General features: G+C 48.1%; 1 protein-coding gene across 1 annotated transcript in view; it reads right to left on the bottom strand.

Moving 5' to 3' along the window:
• LCP2 (lymphocyte cytosolic protein 2) overlaps positions 1 to 12849 on the bottom strand; it is a 44579-nt gene extending 31730 nt beyond the window's left edge. The window contains exons 1-3 of the mRNA XM_081269494.1: positions 12573 to 12849; positions 8234 to 8296; positions 5308 to 5354 (exon numbers count right to left, since the gene is read on the bottom strand). Coding sequence (XP_081125620.1) covers positions 5308 to 5354; positions 8234 to 8296; positions 12573 to 12650 — 188 coding nt within the window. The 5' untranslated portion in view covers positions 12651 to 12849. The remainder of the gene's footprint in view (positions 1 to 5307; positions 5355 to 8233; positions 8297 to 12572) is intronic.
• Positions 12850 to 19188: the final 6339 nt, after the last annotated feature.

Raw genomic sequence — 19188 nt, 5'->3', positions numbered from 1 at the left:
AGGAGGCAAAGTCAGCTCACACCCTTTTTATTCTTTAATCTTCTCTCTCTAGCAAAATAGAATAATTGGCAAAAATTTGAAGTGATGCTAATCAAGATTTTTAAAAAAGGAAGAATTACTCACTCTCATTTTCTGATCAGTATTTTGAGGTAGGTTTTATTATTATTCCCACTTAATAGAGGAGAAAACTGAGCCTCAGAGAGCTGAGATAATTAGTCCACACTCCGTAGCTCATGGATGGTAGAATTAGGTTTCAAGAATCTGGCCTCCGAGTGTGCACTCACCTCATTAAGCTCTCCTATCTACCTGTTTATACCTAAAATAGCACTTAAAACTAGCCACCCAGCTGACACTTGCCATGGTCTTCATGTTACCCTTCATATTCCCTAGAGACCTCATGGCTCATCTGGGGTCTACATTCAGTACAGTGGAGGGTGTTGTACCATAGGCCACACTCGGTTTCATTTTTCACGTGGCTAGAGCAGTCCCCACCCCTGCCCACCTGCAACACAAGAGCTGTGACTGTCCCTTCCACATCCTTAAGCAGCCACTTCTCACCCCCCCTTATCCCTGTAGCTCAACGACATCAGCTGAGCCTAGTCTCAGCATGAAAGGGCATCTTACAACCTGAAACATCCTTATTCATCCAGCTCTTATTAAGTCTCCCCACCCCAAATCTTCACAGCTCCAGCCCCAGGGCTACCTTGTTCATAGAATCATGCCCACCATCTCCTAATTAGGTCCCAAGTGCCTATCTGAGACCTCCTCTAAGTCTTCTTTATGCTCCGCTGGATATGGATAGATCCAAGACCCAGGTTGACCCTGGTATCACCCCTGGTACGCTAGCTCCACTAACACTCTTAGGGCCTTCATGAATTGTGACCCACACATGGCTATCCATCAGTCTAGACTCTGTTTTCCATACTCCTGTGTAGAAGCCCAGCCTCTCTGGTCCACTAGTTGTTCCACCAAATACATGGGTGGCCTGTGCTTTTGCAACATGCCCCCACCCCACCCAGACACACTCCTAGAGTAGCCTGCAATCCATTCTTCACCTGACCTCCATGGCATATTTTAAGACCTAACTTGGAGTTCCTCCTCCCAGAAGTGTTCCCTGAATACCATGGGGGAAATGACCCCTGCCTTCCTGTTCCCCTTGTACTGGTTCATGCAAATGCCACAGCCCTGCTGGAGTTGTAGTACAATTACTTTGATTGTGTAGCTGAGCCTCCCATTAGAATGGGAGTGTCCTGCAAATGGGGATTTTTAACACATGGAATACAGTTCTATAATCCAGTTCTCTCTATTACCTCTGTAGCCTGAGCGATTAACAAAGGCTCAACTCATTGAGGGTAACCAGTTCCCTAAATTAATGAAGTATGAATTTTGTATAGGGATTGGAAGATGGGAATTCAAATAGCCTTAAGGGTCAAGTATATATGTAGTCCCACATAATTACCATTTTTGGCACTCTTCATTCTCTTGATTTTATAATTCTAGATTAACATTTGGTGTCATTTCCTGCTTAAAGGACTTTCTTCCATGTTTGTTGTGGTGTAAGTCAGCACTGGTGACAAATTCTTTCAGATTTTGCATGTCTGAAAAAGTCTTTATTTCCCCTTCACGTTTGAAATATAGTTTTGCTGGGTATCAAACTCTAGATTGACAGTATTTTTCTCTCAGTACTTTAAAATGTTGCTTCATTGTCTTCTCACTTGCCTTATTTCTCACCAGAAATTGGCTGTAATCCTTGTATTTGTTCCTCTATGCACAATGTAACCTTTTTTTCTCTGACTACTTATAAGATTTTCCCTACATAATTGATTTCTAATCAATTGTTTTAAGCAATTTGGTTGTAATATACCTTGTGTTAGTTTCCTTTCTGCTACTTGGGTTTAGGGTGTGTTGAAACTCTTAGATATGCTGGTTTTTTAAATTTCATCCAACTTGAAAAAAGTTTAGCTAGTATTTCATCAAATTATTTCTGTCACCCACTCTTCACATGCACTGTTTACTATCCTTTAGAACCTTTAATTATATACCTATTAGGCTATTCCAAGTGTCCCCAAAGTCCAATAATAAATTCCCCTTTGATCATTTCATAATAATTATTTTCTTTCTTTATTCTGTTTTGAGTAGTTTTTATTTCTGTGTTTCCATATTTACCAATGATGTCTAACCTACTATTATTCCCCAACAGTTTATTTCTTATCTCAGAAATAATAGTTTTCACCTATAAAATTTCTCTTTAGGTCTTTTTGTTATTTCCCATGCCTCAAATTAACTTTTTTTTAACCCATGGAATACAGTTCTATTGTTCTTGCATGCCAAAGCTAATGTCTGTGTCAATTATGAGTCACTTTTGAAATGTTGGTCTTCTACTCATTCTGGGTCTCATTTTTCTGTTTATTTGCATGGAAATGGGTACGATTACTGTCCGATTAGATGTCTAACACTGTGAAATTTTATTTCATGAGGTAATGAATATTTTTGCATTCCTACACATATTTTTAAGTTTTATTTGAGAATGTAGTTGGAAATAATTTGATTCTTTTGAGTCTTTCTTTGAAGATTTACTAACCATAACCAGAAACATCTTTAGATTAGGGATAATTATTTCTCATTACTGAGGCAAGGTCCTTTTACGCACTCTACTTAGTGACTGTGAATCTGGACTTTTTCCAGCCAGATTGGTAGAAATAGGCACCATTTCTAGATCTGTGACCACTTGACTACTGTGACCTCCACTCTGACTGGGGGCGGGGTTTGGTTTAGTTTAGTTTTGTTTTTTTGCTTGGTAAAAGTAGTCTTCTCACTTGTATATATTGATTAGCCCTCTACTGAGGAGGGACCTCTGAAACTCTCCAGAACTTTCTCTATCCAGTTTCCTCCCCTCTGGCATCTGCCTGAGCTACTCTAGACTGCTGGACTCTCTGCTCTGCCTCCAAGCTGTCCACAGAGGCTGCCTGTGTTCCCTGCTCCCTGCACCATGGCCCAGAGACTCTCAAAGCGGCGGACAATCACAGGGCTCCTCACCTTAGCTTCCTATCTGTCATTGTATGGCATCCAGTGTCTTGAAAATTGATACTTAATATGTCCTGACTGGTTGTTTCTGGTGGTAAAGTAAATCTTATTCCTAGCATTTCATCTTGGTCAGAGAAACAAAGTCTCCATGCATAAGATAAAAAAAAAAAAATGGTGCACCTTAGGATAATCACTTAGGAAGTGGTGAGGACCATGGCCAATTGGGGAGCAAAAATGAGACGGAGCTAAATGAGTCGATGGACATCAGACCCAGCTGACTGTTGCCACAATAATAGAAAATGGAGCTTGGATCAGCACATCTTCCATTTGTTTCTAAAGAAACTGGATTTGTGAGACTTTTCTTGATTTTAAGACACAGCATGGACCAAACCTATTATTATATCTATAGCTGGATCTGCCCCACCAGCCACCAGTTTGACCCCTGGGTGTTAAGGTCTTTCCTTTGAAGAAAAACTGTGGTTGGTCTCTAGAGCATTCCCTTTCTGCACTCACGGACATGTTCTATAGCTTTACTCTCCATTCTGCAGCAGCCCTCCCTTTATTCAGAGGGCATATGTTCCAAGCCCCCCGGGAGATCCTGAACCCATGGATAATACCAGACCCTCTATGTGCTGTGCTTTTCCTACACATACACACCTCTGTTGATATTTAGTTTAGAAACTAGACACAATAGGAGATCAACAATACTAAGTCATAAAAAATAGAACAATTTTAACAATGTACCATTTTAAAAGTTTGGGGAATCAATCTCTCTCTCTCTCTCTCCCTCTCCCTCTCCCTTTATCCTATATTTTCAAGCACTATTGACCATGGGTAACTGAAAATGTGGAAAGCAAAACTGCCAATAACTGCCAATAAGGAGGAACTACTATGGGAGTCACCACATACCTGTATTGAAATACGGCTAGTGCTCTGCAGAACCAGATTTTACATTTATTTTACACTTAAATATCCACATGTGTCTAGAGAAAATTCTTCGAAAGATTGAACAATCTTCCACAATACTTGTCCCTAGAGACAGACAGCTCCAAAAGCAAATCCTCACTCCTCTTTTCCTTCATCCCTCCCATCAAGGGAAACCTAATCGTCCTAGATATATTTTTCTTGAGCTACTCCGACATTCCTACCTACTCTAATATCTTTCTTCCTGCTCCTTCAGGATATTTCCTTTTGTCATCATGAGCTCTGAGAAGGAACCTCAGAGAATGCCCAGAATAGACATCTCAAAGTAGTAGCACCCAGAATGAATTTAGTCCATAAGTTAATTTAAAAATATTTGAGTCAATGTTTAAAAATTGAGATATATCACATAAAACCCATATTTTCCGCTACTGGTGGTAAATTTGAAGATTGGACATCAACAGGTCCACGTTGGTTGATGCTGAGTAGCTGTAGCATTCTTCGAAGGGGACATGACATCAGTGCCCACCATCCCCTATTGTTTCACCAACAATGAAAGCTTTAAGATGGTTACTTTTTAATCATAACTGTGCTATACAATCCTTCTAGCAGAGGATTATATCTCCATAGTCATCTTTTATTCAAAGGTGGTAAAGTGAAAGACAAATCCACAGGCCTTAGTTTTTTAACCTGGCCCATTTACACATTCATATCATCTGTCTGGATCCTATAGGTATTTGAGTAGGTGAGACCTTCACTAGAGGAATGAGAAGGACAGGTCACAATATCTGTACCACAACTTCCCATTTCAGCACCCACAGCAGACATCGGTAATCAATCACAGCAGACATCAGTAATCCATCACGGCTGCCTTTCTCAAGACTCCTCTAACACAATGCCCCTGACAGCCATTCCCTAGCAGTTAGTATTGACCTCCACCCCCCATCCTTCAACTGCTTTAATTCTCATTTTGCTGAGCTGCAAATGGAGGTACCGAAAACTCAAGCCATCATTAAGTCGACGGTGACACCATGATGAAACCTCAAGCCTCCTGACCCTGGTACTATTGTCACAGGCCCAAGCTACCCCATCAGAAAGACGCGAAATGAAAACATGGTTCCAGCTTGAGTTTGTCCTTGACAAGAGCATCCACCTACCAGCTGGGCTCTGTCTGTGGCTTCCTTTCTCTAAGTCACCATGAGACCCCTCTTCCCATGGCCTGCCATTGTCCTCACCCGTCCTACCTGCCTTCCTCATTCAAGTGACTGGTTACATGCTACTGACTCATCTACCCCGCAGATAACTGACTCCCCATTCCAAACTCTGCCTCCCAAACTGCCCATGGAGTCAGGGAGTACTTACGGTACCCGGAGCTTAGGGAACTTCTGGATGTCATTTTCTGTCAGGTTCTGAAAGGAAGACACACGTGGCAGACAGGTTACAACCCACAGGTGGGGCTCGAAGCCAGGCACAAAGTCACACGTCAGACACTAGACAGTAGAGGGGACCAGAGCACTGGAAGAGCAGCCGGGATCTACTTTTCCAAAGGGAATCCCAAAGTCGGGAACTTAGGTGAAACAACCCAAATTCTAAATGTTGACAGATAATTTTGAATTCAATAACTAAATAATTGCAGCGAGGTCTAAATCTGTGCAACCAAATAGAATTGGTTGTGTGGGCTGATTTAGCCATGTCATGAATGTTTCCTACACTTCTATCCCAGGATTCAGAGCCCTCCTCAGTTTTCCTGAAGGGGTCTTGGCAAGGTGCTGGTTGGATTCATCTGATCCGGCTCTTTCTGACCCCGCTTATCAGACCTTTTGAGGCAAGATGGAGAGGGTGAAGGGTGTCAGCCAAAAGTCCAGAGGAGATCAGACTTTGGCCAGGCCTGCTTTCTCTCTTCCCTCCCTCCTCCTTCTCACCACTGAGCATCAGCATCTCCTTCCTCCAGAATGGTTCTACCCCAGGGTGACACATTCACCATCCACCATGCGCCTCCTGCCTTTCCCCTTCCTCCTGTCTGCAGTGCACACTGAGGCCTGGAGTTGAAGTAGCCAGCTCAGAACCTTTAGTTCAGGAGCCACCGATTTTCTGCAGGCTGAATGGAGCCTGGTTTCTTGATGACTTCCTTGAGCATCTCACCAGCTGGGGCACCCACCTGTACCTTTCTTATTATTTGAGAAACATCAACCCCTAAGCCACTGTGGTCAGGTCTTGGCGATGTGCAGACGCATGTAGTAAGCACATTTCCTCTCCTGCTTATGCCTTCTGGAAGCATAGGAACCCCTTCCCCAGCACACCGGATTCTATCAAAAAGTAGTGGCAAAACAGATTTAGAAGACCTACTACTCTGAGGAAGGAAGGAAGAAAGGAAGGAAGGAAGGAAGGAAGGAAGGAAGGAAGGGAGGGAGGGAGTGAGGGAGGGAAGGAGGGAGGGAGGGGGAAACGAAGGATAGCTAATTCCTTCAATAGCAGAATGGCCCTGGATGTTCCAAAGCTGGAAGGGATAACAGATAAGCCACTGGAGCTTAGACCAGGAGTTCCAAATTGTACCCAGAGCACTTGTGATAGAGGGTGGATTTCATAGAACCTGCCTGTAAATATTCCAGTTCCTAGAGCAGGCACTGAATTTTGCGACCTACTCTCATGCTCCTATCACCCCTCCTGTCACTTCCTCATGGTCACACAATGAGTGGAATGTGTGCATTCTCCAAAGGACTGATGGATGCCAGAGAGTGGAGCAGAGCAGGTGGCTGCTCAGATGACATCTCTCTACCAGGGAAACAGCGGTCCCATCACACCTAAACCCACAGAATCAAGGAGCTGAAAGGAACCATCATCTGCTGTGACCCCATGTGACATGCTCTGTCAACAGATGAGGAAGCAAGGGAGGCTCGGAGAGGGCAAGGGCTTGCTCAGGGTGGCCCAGGCAACCAGGACCCTCCTCAGAGACGTCTCCCTCCCTTCCCACTCAATAGCGATGCCTCTTTTCTCAGTGCTAAAGGTACAAGAAAGAAATATTTGTGTTTTGTAGTGATTTTGTAGTAATTTCAAGAACTCCAGGAAGTCTATTGGCTTAAAGCTCAGTATGAGCAAATAAAATTGTTAAAAACCCATACAATATTAGAGTAAAGTGACTGTGTGATTAGGTTGTGATAAGTAACTGTGGCTGTGACTTAGGACAAATCTCATCGCACCTCTGCACATGTTTTCTTATCTGGAAATGAGGTGGTCGGAGGCCTTCCTGAAGATTGCTTTCTCCTATAAAATGAGCCTCCAGAGCCAGGAATCATGTCTTAATCACCTCTTCACCCATCACACAGCAGGGGCCAGCATGGAGGACGAGCTCAGCGAAGTGCTTGTCAAGGGAGCCCATGGGGAGGGAATGAATGACTTAGCTGGGTGGCCTGACATGGCTCCTGACAGCAGAACTCAGCCTAACAGGACTCCATGTTTAGTCTCAGCACAGGGCCCAGAGGTGCCCAGAAAGGGCAGGAGACTATGGGTGGTCGCAAGCTCACTGTTCCTAAGGAAGTTTCAGCAGATGTTGGTGGTGGGAGTGCCTCTAAGACTGGGATGGGTGTGCTGAGGGGCCACTGTCATGTGATTGCCTGTTCCCTTCTGCTGGCCTGAAGTCTCATGGTCATGTCCTTTACTGACCACGACTTACAGAGGCACACAACTTAGTTTATCCTCCTCACTCTGAATCCTGATTGGAAACACCCTACACCCACAGAACCCTTGAAGTCTTGTTCCACTTCTTTACTAAGGAGTGGGGCAGAGTGCCCAGAGGGTGGCTAGGTACAGCCCAGGCTCTCTCTTGACCACAGGCCAAGTATCCTCTCCAGGGAATTTCTCAGATCCCCTCCCTGGCCAAAGCTCAGTGCCTCTGCCTCCACCTTTGGAGTTGGACCCTTTCCTTTAATGGCTTGGTCCTTAAGTGTCCCTGCACTTCAGTCTTACACTTTTTTTATTTTATTTAATTATATATTTATTTTGTGGTGCTGGGGATGGAACCCAGGGCCTCGTGCATGCTAGGCAAGAGCTCTGCCACTGGGCTATATTCTCAGCCCTTCATAACGCTTTTAAAACTATAATACACTGAAGACAGCATTATCAAAAGTATGTTTGGTGTGTGTATGAACTCACTAGTGAGAAAGAGGAGAGTAGTTGAGATGACAAAGGTGATGTCCCCCACAGGGACCAGGTAGACCAGCTGTCCCTACAGCTATTGGGAAAAGCATAGAGCATCCTTGGCTTCAATGCATCCGACTGGCCAGAGACTTACCAAAAACCGGGCACCATCGATGTTGAACCTCTTCACTGCCTTCTCGCAGTCCTTGTAGTTCAGCTGCAGAGAGAGAGGAAGGTGCCGTCAGTGACAGGCAAGCTCCTGCCATTGGTTTCCCTCCCCTGCCTGCCCCAGAGCTTAGTGATTTGCAGTCCTGGTGGCTGGAGAGCCTCCCCTTCTCCCCGTCTAACAGTGGGGCTTGGTCCCCAGTGCAGCCCTGCTGTAGCCACTCCCTTGAGACTGCCTGAAATTGAGGAATTGCTCACCCTCGGGTTCTGGGGCTGAGCCCTCAGGGAAGATATTGCCTTTGAGGCCCTTGAGAGGCTGGCCATATACCCCCGGGGAAGTGGGGAGGAGCTGACAGCAGAAAAGAAGCACCATCTGTGGTCTTGTCCCCAAAGACCACCTTGGTGACCTTGCTGCGTCTCCCACAGTCCTTCTTCCCTTGCATTTTTCCGAACGTAGTGAGATGATGATTTCTCCTCTCTGCCTTTTTCTTTCTTAAGTACTAAAAATAAGAATACCAGCTCTGTCTACTGTTATGACAGACTCGTTTTAAATGCGATTTTAATGGCCACAAGATGATTTAATCACCCCCTTACTGCTGAACGTTTAGGTTGTTTACCAAACTGCCGCTCTAATAATGAAAAGTAAAACTGCCAATTAATACCAAATGCTTGCTCTGTGGCAGGCACGGTTCTGAGTGCTGAAACCATTCTTTAAGTCACTTAGTCTTCCCGCTTTTCAGATGAGAAATCAGGGCTCAGAGAGTCAAAGAACTTGCATGAGAATCCTTGGGTTGCAGGTGATGGAGGTGGCACTCGGACTCTAGAGCATGGCTTTTAGTCTGTCAGGAACATCCTCCCCTCTCCTTTTTTCCCCCTGTGATGCTGAGGATTGAACCCAGGGCCTTGCGCATGCATCAAGCACTCTACCAACTGAGCTATAGCCCCAGCCCCAGGAACATTCTTTTTAATAACAATATTACTTACATATGGTAGGTAAAGTAAATAAATATAAGTATAAATATAATCCACCCAGATCAAAATATAGAGCACTATGAATATTCTTTTGCATGAGTCTTAATCTGACTATTTAAGATAAGTCAGATTCTCAGAAAGGTTGTAGGATCAATAGCAATAATCATTTTTAGGGTCTTGGTTACTTTGCAAAACCAACTGGTAACTATGTGAAAGACCTATTTCACCTTGTCCTCAATAACTCAAAATATCTCTAAACCTCTCAATTTGATGTCTGGAGTACTGAGTGTTAAATATTTGTACTTGAGTGTTCTAGGTTCTCCTCCAAAAGCATGGACCTCATAGTTTGTAGCCTTCTTTGAGGACAAGTTCAGGGCTGGGGATGTAGCTCATTGGCAGAGGGCATGTCTACCACGTGTGAGGCCCTAGAGTCAAACCCCAGGGCCAAACCCCCAAAATTCAGTGAATCTAATTTAATTGAAGTAAGTTCTTATCTCATGGCCAACATACACTTAAAGTAAATACGATTGTTGTCACCATTTGATTGAAAGAGCAGAGTGAATGTTATATTCAGAAAGCTGGGTTAGAGGTCAGTGCTTAAAGCACTGTGGACCCTGGCTTCTCTGATCTACATGCAGGCGTTTTTTTTTTTTTTTTTTTTTTTTTTTTTTGAAGAGTCAGTTGACTTTAATTAATCATTTTTGCTGTCATCATTATCAGATGAATGGCTGGTTTTTCAGAGTCCCGGCTCGGACTCTAGATCCTTAGATAGACTTCCAGACTAGAACCTAGACGTTGGATTCCTAACCCGTGAGATCTGGGCTGGGTCCCTGGAGTCTGTATTCTAACTAGCATCATCTGTGATTCAGATGACCGTCCAGGCTTGGTAGCACTGACCTAGGGGAGTTACCTGGCTTTGTAGGTGGAATGGCTGAGGTCCAGGAGGGGAAGGATCTCTCCTAAGCTCACACAGTGAGCTGGGAGCTGTGCTGGGATTGGAACAATGGCTGGGAGACAGTGCCCCCCCCACCCCACCACCCACAGCACAGCTTAGGATGCTCTCCTTGCAGGCCCAAAGGAATTGGAGGAGTCAGAGGCCTCATGTGGCCTCAGTCCTTGGGGTCTTACATGCCAGATATAGGATGAGACCCACGTGTCTGAGGCACTGGACACAAAACTCTGCCAGTCTCTCTGGTCGTTCCCAAATAGAGGCCAAGTAATGGACCAGGAGCTGGGGAAATTGAATATTAATTAGGTCCCTCTCTCTGCTGACTTCCTTGGGCACATTATTTTCTTTAATCCTCATGATCATCCCATTGGTTAGTTGTTAGTATCTCTATTTTCTTGGGGAGGAATTTAAGAATCAAAGGAACCCAAGGAAGTCACCAAGCCAGCAGATGGCAGTGGCAGGACTCAAACCAAGGCATGCCTGACTCCAGAGGTGGTGGAAGGTGTCCTGGAGCATGGCCTGACCCTCTGCTTCTGTGGACATTGCACTTGCTGACCGATGCTTTAAATGGCTCATTCCAAACGACTCTGTGGTCAGTTTCCCTGGTCAGCTCCCTCTCTGGGGGCTGGGGCTAAGGATGTGAAGGTCTTTTTCCATCTCTGTGCTGGGCTGGGACTTCCAAGAACACAGGTCATCCTCAGCGCCCTTGTCCTTTTATTTCAGGAGGGGAACTTGCTCCAGCACTATGCATTTCTGCTGGGGTCTGGGATCTCTGAGAACTCCTTCCCCAACTCAGGCAGTCTGGTGTCTCCCTGGATCATCCCTGACTGTGGGCCATCTGCCTGCTCCACTGGGAACTTGACCAACAGAACCTCAGTCATTCAACCGGGTTGCATAATTTTCCTGGTCAGCCTTGAAGATGGCGCCTGCCTGAGCCCCCCCACCGCCTCTCCCCAGACTTTGCCTCCATGACCCTAAATTCCTTTGTCCTTCCTTCAGTGAGCTAATGGGTCATCTTGGAAGTTTTCACCTTTTGTCTGACCTGTGGTCTACCTTGAGAAAAGCACTTGGAAATGCTATTTGGAAGTCAGTCCCCCAGTGATCTTTGTGCCTACAATGCTGAAAGCTAGGTTTATGATAACTCATGGGGGAAAGTAACAGAAATAAAATGCACAAAAAGTGGAAATAACAGGATCTGCGGGCTGAGGCCCCCCATGCCACACCCAGTTCAGCACACTAGCACTTTCTCCTATAGGTTGGGGAAGAACAGTTGTGACTGTAAACACCATCGCACTGAATCGATCCCAGGTTTGACCACGTGTCCCAGAGAGTCTATTCCAGCCCCTTGGATCCCAGTTTGCCCAGGAGAAATAGGAAGTTGAATTAGATGAGTTCTATGGTCTTCGCTTTATCATCGCATCTGTATCGTGGTCTGGAAGATCAACTGAATTTGATGCCAGCCTGCATGGAAGGGGGTGTCAGAAGCTCAAAGACCTGTCATAAGACATTTTGCCCCATAGACAGGGGTAGAAGGTCTCTAACCAAGTCACATGACTTGAGGTCTGCCCAAGCAGCTATGTGGTCCCCATCAAGATGACCAAGCATAAGGACCCTTGAACATGTCTTCCAAGTTTGGAAGGTCAGAGAACAACACTGGTCACCACTCTTCCAGAAGCTTAGCTTCTGCCTCTGCCTCGCTGAGCCCCACGCCTCCGGGGAATCAATTTCCCTCCCCTATTCCTGCCACTCTTAGCAGTTTTCTGCCTGTCTCTGGAGACTCATGAAACTCCAGTGAGACTCTGGCTGATGACAGAGCTTGAGGACTTCTCTTTCAGGGCCATGAGCAATGAATGCCCAAACACCGTAAGTAACATCGTTCCCCGTGGCCCTCCATCCATCCCTCCTCCCCTGCCCATGCCTCCCCCACCTCAGGACTCTGTCTGCCCTTTCTAGTAAGCAGACGTGACCTCATTAGCCGTCAGAGCCATTTTCCGCATCTCAGAGCAAGAACTTGGAAACCAAAGTGGCACTGCTCGACTCCTGCCTCCGACACATGTGGTCCCTGGGGATTTGGGCCATTTAACCTCCCTGGGCTGGTTCTGTAGCTCAGCCAACGGGCTGATAGTATTGACCTCACAAGACAATGAGGCATGTGCAATGGAACAGTGGCTATATAAAGCATCCAATTCAGATCCCAGCACACAGTAGGGATTTGAAAGCTCCCTCTCCAGAGCATCCTTCCCTCCAGGACCCATTGCCAGGGAAACACAGTGCTCTCCACAGCACCCACTTGGCCAACAAGGTTGCCTGAGGTGGGTGCCTTGCTATCTTAGACTCCTCCCGGGTTCTGCCTGGGTCCATCTCCAAGCCTCCGCAGCCCGACCACCTACAAAACAGCAGGGCTCACCTTCTTGAAATAGTCCGCAAGGCTGTCTGAGTCCCAGGCCAGGACCTCTGAGCGGAAGGGCACATTCCTGAGTGCCATGGCTGTTGTCCTGGCAGGAAGCTCACCAGCTGGGCCGAGGTGCAGCACCCATGGACAGAGAGAACCCCTAAATCCACAAGTTGAAGTGTCCTTGGCTCTTCTAATTCCCAGCCACCCTCGGGAGCACCCCTTGTTGGAGTAGGGGCCGTTTCTGTCGTCGCCAGATCCCAGAAAGCAACGGCTTCCTCTGCAAGCAAATATGGTCTCTTCTCAGAAAACGACTCAGCCAGCTTCCTTTACCACTTCCTCTGCTGGCTTCTAAATAAGTAAACAAGGAAGCTGGGCTCCGGGGCCTCGAATGCTGAGAGAGGAGACAGGCTTGGTAATTCCCCCTGGCCCAGTGGGAGGGCAGTGATGGAGACCTAGGCTGCAGGGTCGGTCCCAGTATTTTGCCTTCGACTCTTGGCCCCCAAAGCTCTGGATACCACTCCTGCCTGGCTGGGGCTTTGCAGATACAGATCTACTTTGACAGTTGACCTAAAATAGAGACAATTCCCACATTACTGAGCTGGGGGGAGGAAGATGGCCTCTTAGTGCCTCACAGCCTCCTCCCCTCCTAACCCTCCATTTCCATCCAAAGATCTTCAGCTGCCTCTTCACTTCTTTCAGGATGAGAGGGTCTTGGATGAGTGGCGGGTTGGGCACCCAGGGTTGCACGGGCCCCTCGGTGGGGCGAGCAGGGCTCACTGCCTGGTGTGAAGGCTTCTGGGCTGGACAGTCTTAGGCAAAGGACTGAAAATCTAGGCCTCTCAGCTTCCACAACTGTGAAGAAAGAAAACGGGGATTCTATGTGCAACGTTGAGATGCATTTCACTGGATATACTTAAAGGGAAAAATAAGAAAGAAAAAATTTAACAATTTCTATTTGACGGTGTCGTATATTCTGTTCACTGGGTTTTCACCTTATGTGCTGACTGTTGGCTCCTGTGTCCTACTGATCCTACCACATATTCTAGCCAAGGAGCACATCCCCTGAGGTAGGAGATGGGAATCTGCTGCTTTCTTCCTCCGTCTGAGACTCTGTGTACTTCTCATAGACTGAGCAGCTTGTTGGCATGGGTGAGTCCTGTGTCTAAAAGCAAAATGTCCATGCCACATGGTGGCCTCTAAATACAAGTTAGCTTCTTCACCCAAAGCTCCATGCATGTGTAAGCCCACGTGCGCACGCGCGCACACACACACGTGCACACACACGCACCATCTGTCACAGTGTCAGAGGAAGGGGTCAGCCTCTCTGCTTCTACTGAGTGATGCTCAGTCAGTGCCCACGGTGATGCCTGCCTTCTGAAGGCCTTTCAAGAGCAGGTTTGGCCACCCATGGTTTCCATCTTACATGTCGTCTAGGGGACCCCGTTATTGCTGTCATGTGCCTGTCTCACTACAGGGTTGTGGGATTCAGGGAGATGTGCGTTCAGTCTCAGTCTCAGCACTTGGAAAGTGGTCCAAAATGGTGAGCGGCCATTAGCCTCACTTCTGAGGGCACAGGGACATCAATCCAGGCTCTCTACAGGGAGTGGTCTCTAAGAGCTCTCCACAACCTAAGAGCTTGCCCTGGTGAGGGACCTCGCTTCATCTTCCCAATCACTGGCACAGCAGGCATTTGAAGACGGAGGGAACAAGAGAAGTCATGTTCAAATAGAATAATCAAAGACAGCATCACCACATGAACTGGGATTTGAAGAAGACCTTGGAGGATGGAGCCGACAGAGGGAATCCTGGACCTCAGTCAGTCAGTTCTCTCTCAAAACACAGCACCTGTGGAAAGCAACATTGCAGACCATCCTTAGAAGTCGAAGCAATAATAATTTTTTAATGATGCTCATCCCAACTCAGGAGAAGAAAAAAACTATGGAAAAGCAGCAGTTGGAATGAAGCTCTCATTAAATATTAGGCTCCTTTGGAAGAATTATCCAATAAAAGTGGCTGAGATGAACAATCCCTGAAGCTCAGTGAGAAGGGCCCCCCAATGGCTCAGAACCCTGCATGACAATGACAATGATGGCGACCACTCTTAGGCAGAGCCCTGAACCCATGCCAGGCAGTGAGCTAGGAATGTCCCTGTGACCGTGTCCCCTGTGGGCACTGCTGTTACTCCTGCTTCACCACAGAGAAGACAGGCTCAGGGAGGGAGGCGAGGGGCCTACTTCCTGCTTCCCGCCAGCAGGCTGTGCAACCAGGTCTCACCCAAAATGTGTCTCAGTCTCAGCCCCTGGGCCCTGGCCATCTGTCCCCTCAAGACTCTGAGAAGTCACGTGAGTTGCCCAAAGTGGAGTCGGGGTTCAACCCAGGTTTCTCGCCTGAGCCTGCGCAGACCCCCTCTATGCACAAGGTAGTCACAGTGTCTCCCAGGAAGAGCAAGTGAGGCCGTCAACCTCCTCTGGATGTGAACAACCTCAGAAATGTCTACTGCACTTCGTGTGCAGGAGGCGGGCGGGTGTCTGTGCCCGCTCCCTACACAGAGCAACCAGGCCTCCAGAGCAGGTGACGTAGGGGAAGCTGGTTGCGTCAGGCCTTTCCTCTTCCCCAGTCTCTGGTGGGCAGGTTGCCCAACACTCACAAGTTTCACATCTCCTGGCCCCAGAAGGACAGGGCCACTTAGCCCCCAGGGAAAGCAGAAGGGTCAGTACAGCCCTGTGCAGGCAACTCATGGGAGCCAGCCTCAGTTTCCTCACCTGGAAAATGGACAGTCCTGAGAACAGTCCTCCACAGTGACAACGCTGTGAAAATGCCACCTCAGTTTGGTTTAGAGCATAGGTCTGTTGTCTTCGAGCATGAGGCAGAGTAGGGGTGGGGACCAGGGAGGGCATAGTGCCTTAAAACAGTAAGCAACTCGAGCTGGGATACTCTCTGCCATCCCATCCCACAGTCTCCCCTCGCCAGGTGGAAAAACCCAGAACTCACGAGGGAGCAGGTCAAAAGGACCACGAAGTCCTTCCCAGGCTTGGCAATCTGCACCGTCCCTGGGATCTGCAGCAAATGGGTCACATATTGAAATCCCTCGATGCCCGAGTCCCTTATATAAAATGTCACAGTGTCACAGTGTCGGTGTGTAATATTCTCTTATATATCGAAATCATCTCTACAGGACTTACAATAGTAACAACTGCACAAGGAGTTGTTATACCTGATTGTTTAGGGAATAAAGGTGAGAATAAAAGAGTGTCCCAGTCATACAGGTGCAATGTTCAAAACTATTTCCCATCGGCAGTCGGTACAGAACCTGCGGGTGTGGAAGGTCAACTATGTATCTCGAGGTTGAGAAGGGGTGGTGGTCTCAGGGCACCCTGAGAACAGCACCACACTAGTACCCGGGGCAGGATCACAGGACGGGGTCTCTCACGGGCATCCAGGGGTGGCTGTGCACAAGAAGCAACATCCTCAGGGAAGGACACGTCAGCTCATCAGACCTAGGGTCAGAAATTGGATGCAGGGACAGTGGAGTACAACCCAGATTGAAGGAGCCCCCCTTCTCCCCTCTGTCTCCCTGTCTCCCAGACCCACAGCAGAATCGGTGAGCTGACTGCCTTTCTCCAGCTCATGTCAGAGGTGAGAAAAGGGACAGCTCATTAACAGAGAGAGAGAGACCTGGGACTTGCAGCCCTTGTGTGTTCAGGTGGGGAGGGGTCTGAGCAGTTTGGCTTGGTGTCCAGGAGAAGGAAAAGTAGGGACTCCACAGGCGATAACGTGCTGAGCTTCTTGGGTCAGGAAGCTAAGGAGTTAGCAGGCAGGTGGGCAGAAGTGCTCCTTTGATCTGATGTGACCAGGACCTCAACCAGGGCAAAGACGAGAGCTGTGGCCCGCAGAGGGTGAGGACTTGGGGTGCTGCAGTCAGTCAGAGGGTTTCCTCCCACCTTCCTCCCCCTTCACCTCCTCCAACTTCACATGGCTTGGATTTATCTTCAGAGGCTGAGCTTAGGCTCGTTGGAACTTTCCGGAGGGTTTGCGTAGGTTTGCCCGTTGGACCACTGGAGGCTGCAGCTCTCAATCCCCACAGGGAAGGGACAGTCTCCCCTCCATTCTTAGAGGCAGGCAGCAGAAATAGCATCCGTGCCTGGGGTCATTCCAGATGGCAAGGGGCTCTAGCGGCATGACAGGGCCCAGTGGAGTGAGGGCAGCATAGAGTCCTGAGGCACAGGCAGCCCTGCAGGAGGGCACAGAGCCCTGGAGCTGCCTCCGCTGAGGTGCTGGGCAGTGGGAAGCCCCAGTGCTCACCAGTGCTCTGCAGGCCCTGGGCTGGGAGGAGACCCCCACCAGGCCTTCTCCAGACCAGGCCTTGCTCCGCCTTCACAGAGGCCCACGGCCTGCTCCTGCCGCAGCCTGGACAGTGGCTCACCTCCCCCGTCCTGGGATAACACAGGGGGAAAGCATGAGCTAGCCACGTTGGCCAGGCAACCACAGGAAGCAAAATTTTCCACTTCCTCAGAGCTGACAATTTCATTCTTTAAAAAAGATCTTTTTTTTTTTTTCATCCTCCTCTGTTTCTCCTGCTTTGCTGTTTGAGCCGAGGTGCCTCCGAAGTTCAAAGGTAAGTGGGAGGAAGTACATATTTGGGCTTCCTGTCTAACCTCCCCTTCTTATCTGCCCTGTTTTTCACTTTGGCAGCCTGAACCCAGATACATCTGCTGCAAAGAGAAACTCCCAAGTGTCGGTTAAAGGGTGTGGGCAAAGGAGAAGAGGGGAGGGCAGCCTTCTTGGATTATGGAGGACACCCCCTGGGCTTCTTCCTCAGCAAGCTGGGGCAGGACAGAGCTGGAGGGAGGGGGGTGAGTGTGAGAGAAAACCTGGAGCAGGCAAAGGCAAATGTGGCCTAACGTGACTGCTTCTCTACAAGGAAGAGCTGGGGCCCGGGATATGAATACATGCACCCGAGACCAAGGGGACATTTGCAATCACCAAGAACAACAAGAATCAGAGGCTTGGGGTAGGTCTGGGCAGAAGTGTAAGAATCCAGAAAGCACATAATTTTCTAGCAACTATGCCATGAGGACTCAAGAATCCAGAAAGAAGAAATGCTCAGACCTTACACATATTACATCATGTAAGTCTGTCATATCTGCTCTTTGTGGAAAGGCTATCAAGTCAGACATATCCATTTGATAGATTAAAAAGGAAAGGCTGGAGAGTCCAAATGCTTATCCAAGGCCTACAGGTGAGCAGAGATAGCCTATAGGCCCTGCAACCAGGTTTGTCCAGTACTAAGATTCTGCCCTGAACGCTGTGGTTTCTAAGGGTGGATACCTTACTAGGTGAGTGTCATTATCAGTCTTGCCAACCATGTTTACTAGGCTCCGAAAGACAAGGTGTTTTGCCTCTGAGTTCTCCTAAAACGAGGATCCTGGGTTTGCATACATTTTTCTCCAATGAAGAGGAAACAGGCCTAGGGAGTCCAGGCTGGGCTCATGGCATGGGCTCCGAGTCCCGCAGTGGTGCTCTGTAAGGAGGGATGCCCATTAGGGCTGGGCTCGGCTGTGTTGGAGATGGAAGGTGGGACGGTGGCAGAGCCAAGAAACCCGAGGGGGAGAAGGAAAGCCAGGCTTCGTTCATTCCCCTCTGAGGCGTGAACAGGCCTGAGTCACTTACGCCCTGGAGATGCTACCGCCTGGCCCCTGTGTGTCCCAAGCCCACTTCTGGAAACCGTCCTGGTGGACATATGACCACCCCTGTGTCCTTCTAGTAAGGTGCCTGTGCTCAGGTTGGACAGGGCTGCATTTTAAGCTTGCAACCAAAACCACCCTAACTCCCTGAACACACAGACCCTTGCTCTTCATTCTGTCCAACAATCTGAAGAGTAGTAAAAGAGGTTCCCGGAGTATTGAAGCCAGCCGTCCAGTGGGACCCCAGGCTCAGGTTCTCATCAAGCAGAGCCCCAGTGGGTCTCGCCCTGGAGCCCCTCTTAAGGTCTCCTCGGGCTCAAAAGGAGCTAATAATACTTAACGTCTCTCATGGGCTTCTGTTGATAGATTAACTTGCTTATGCTAAACACCCAAATTGCATATGATGTGTCATAGAGAGGTTTCAAGTCCACTTCTTTTCTCCCGACAATTTCTAGAGGTTTCTTTCAATGGAAGCTATGGTCCTCTCAGCAGCTGCTTAGTTTTCTGTCCGCCTCTCTTCAGGGACAGAAAGGAACAAAAGAGACACAATCTGGTCATGAGGGAGGATTTATTCTGAAAAGGTTTCAGGGGGTGGTCAACATGTCTCAGTCTCACCGAGGTGCTTTTCCAGGTGGAAGGTTTGGAAAATGAGGAGACTGCTATAGTCTGGGGCCACCTGTGCAAAGGTAAGGCCCCCCCCTCATCTCAGAATCTGCTCCTCCTCATGTTGCTGGCTTGATCTGTTTCCCTGCAGTCTCATCTGCCTGGGTGAAGCTGAATTCCCTGTCCCTTTCTTGTTCTGGCAAATGATGACCCCGTTTGCATTTAGCAAGAAATCAGAATCCTATTCACCACAGGCAGAAACTCCAACTGCAAATCAGGCTGGGACATGTCCCAGCATGTGGCAATCCTGTGCTCCTGGAGCCCCGAGCTGAGCCCCTGAG

Source organism: Spermophilus citellus (genome assembly GCF_964194105.1).
Source record: "Spermophilus citellus genome assembly, chromosome: 1".
Classification (NCBI taxonomy): Eukaryota; Metazoa; Chordata; class Mammalia; order Rodentia; family Sciuridae; genus Spermophilus; species Spermophilus citellus.
Note: the sequence above shows the minus strand (reverse complement) of the source record. Positions and strands in the feature narration are given on the sequence as shown.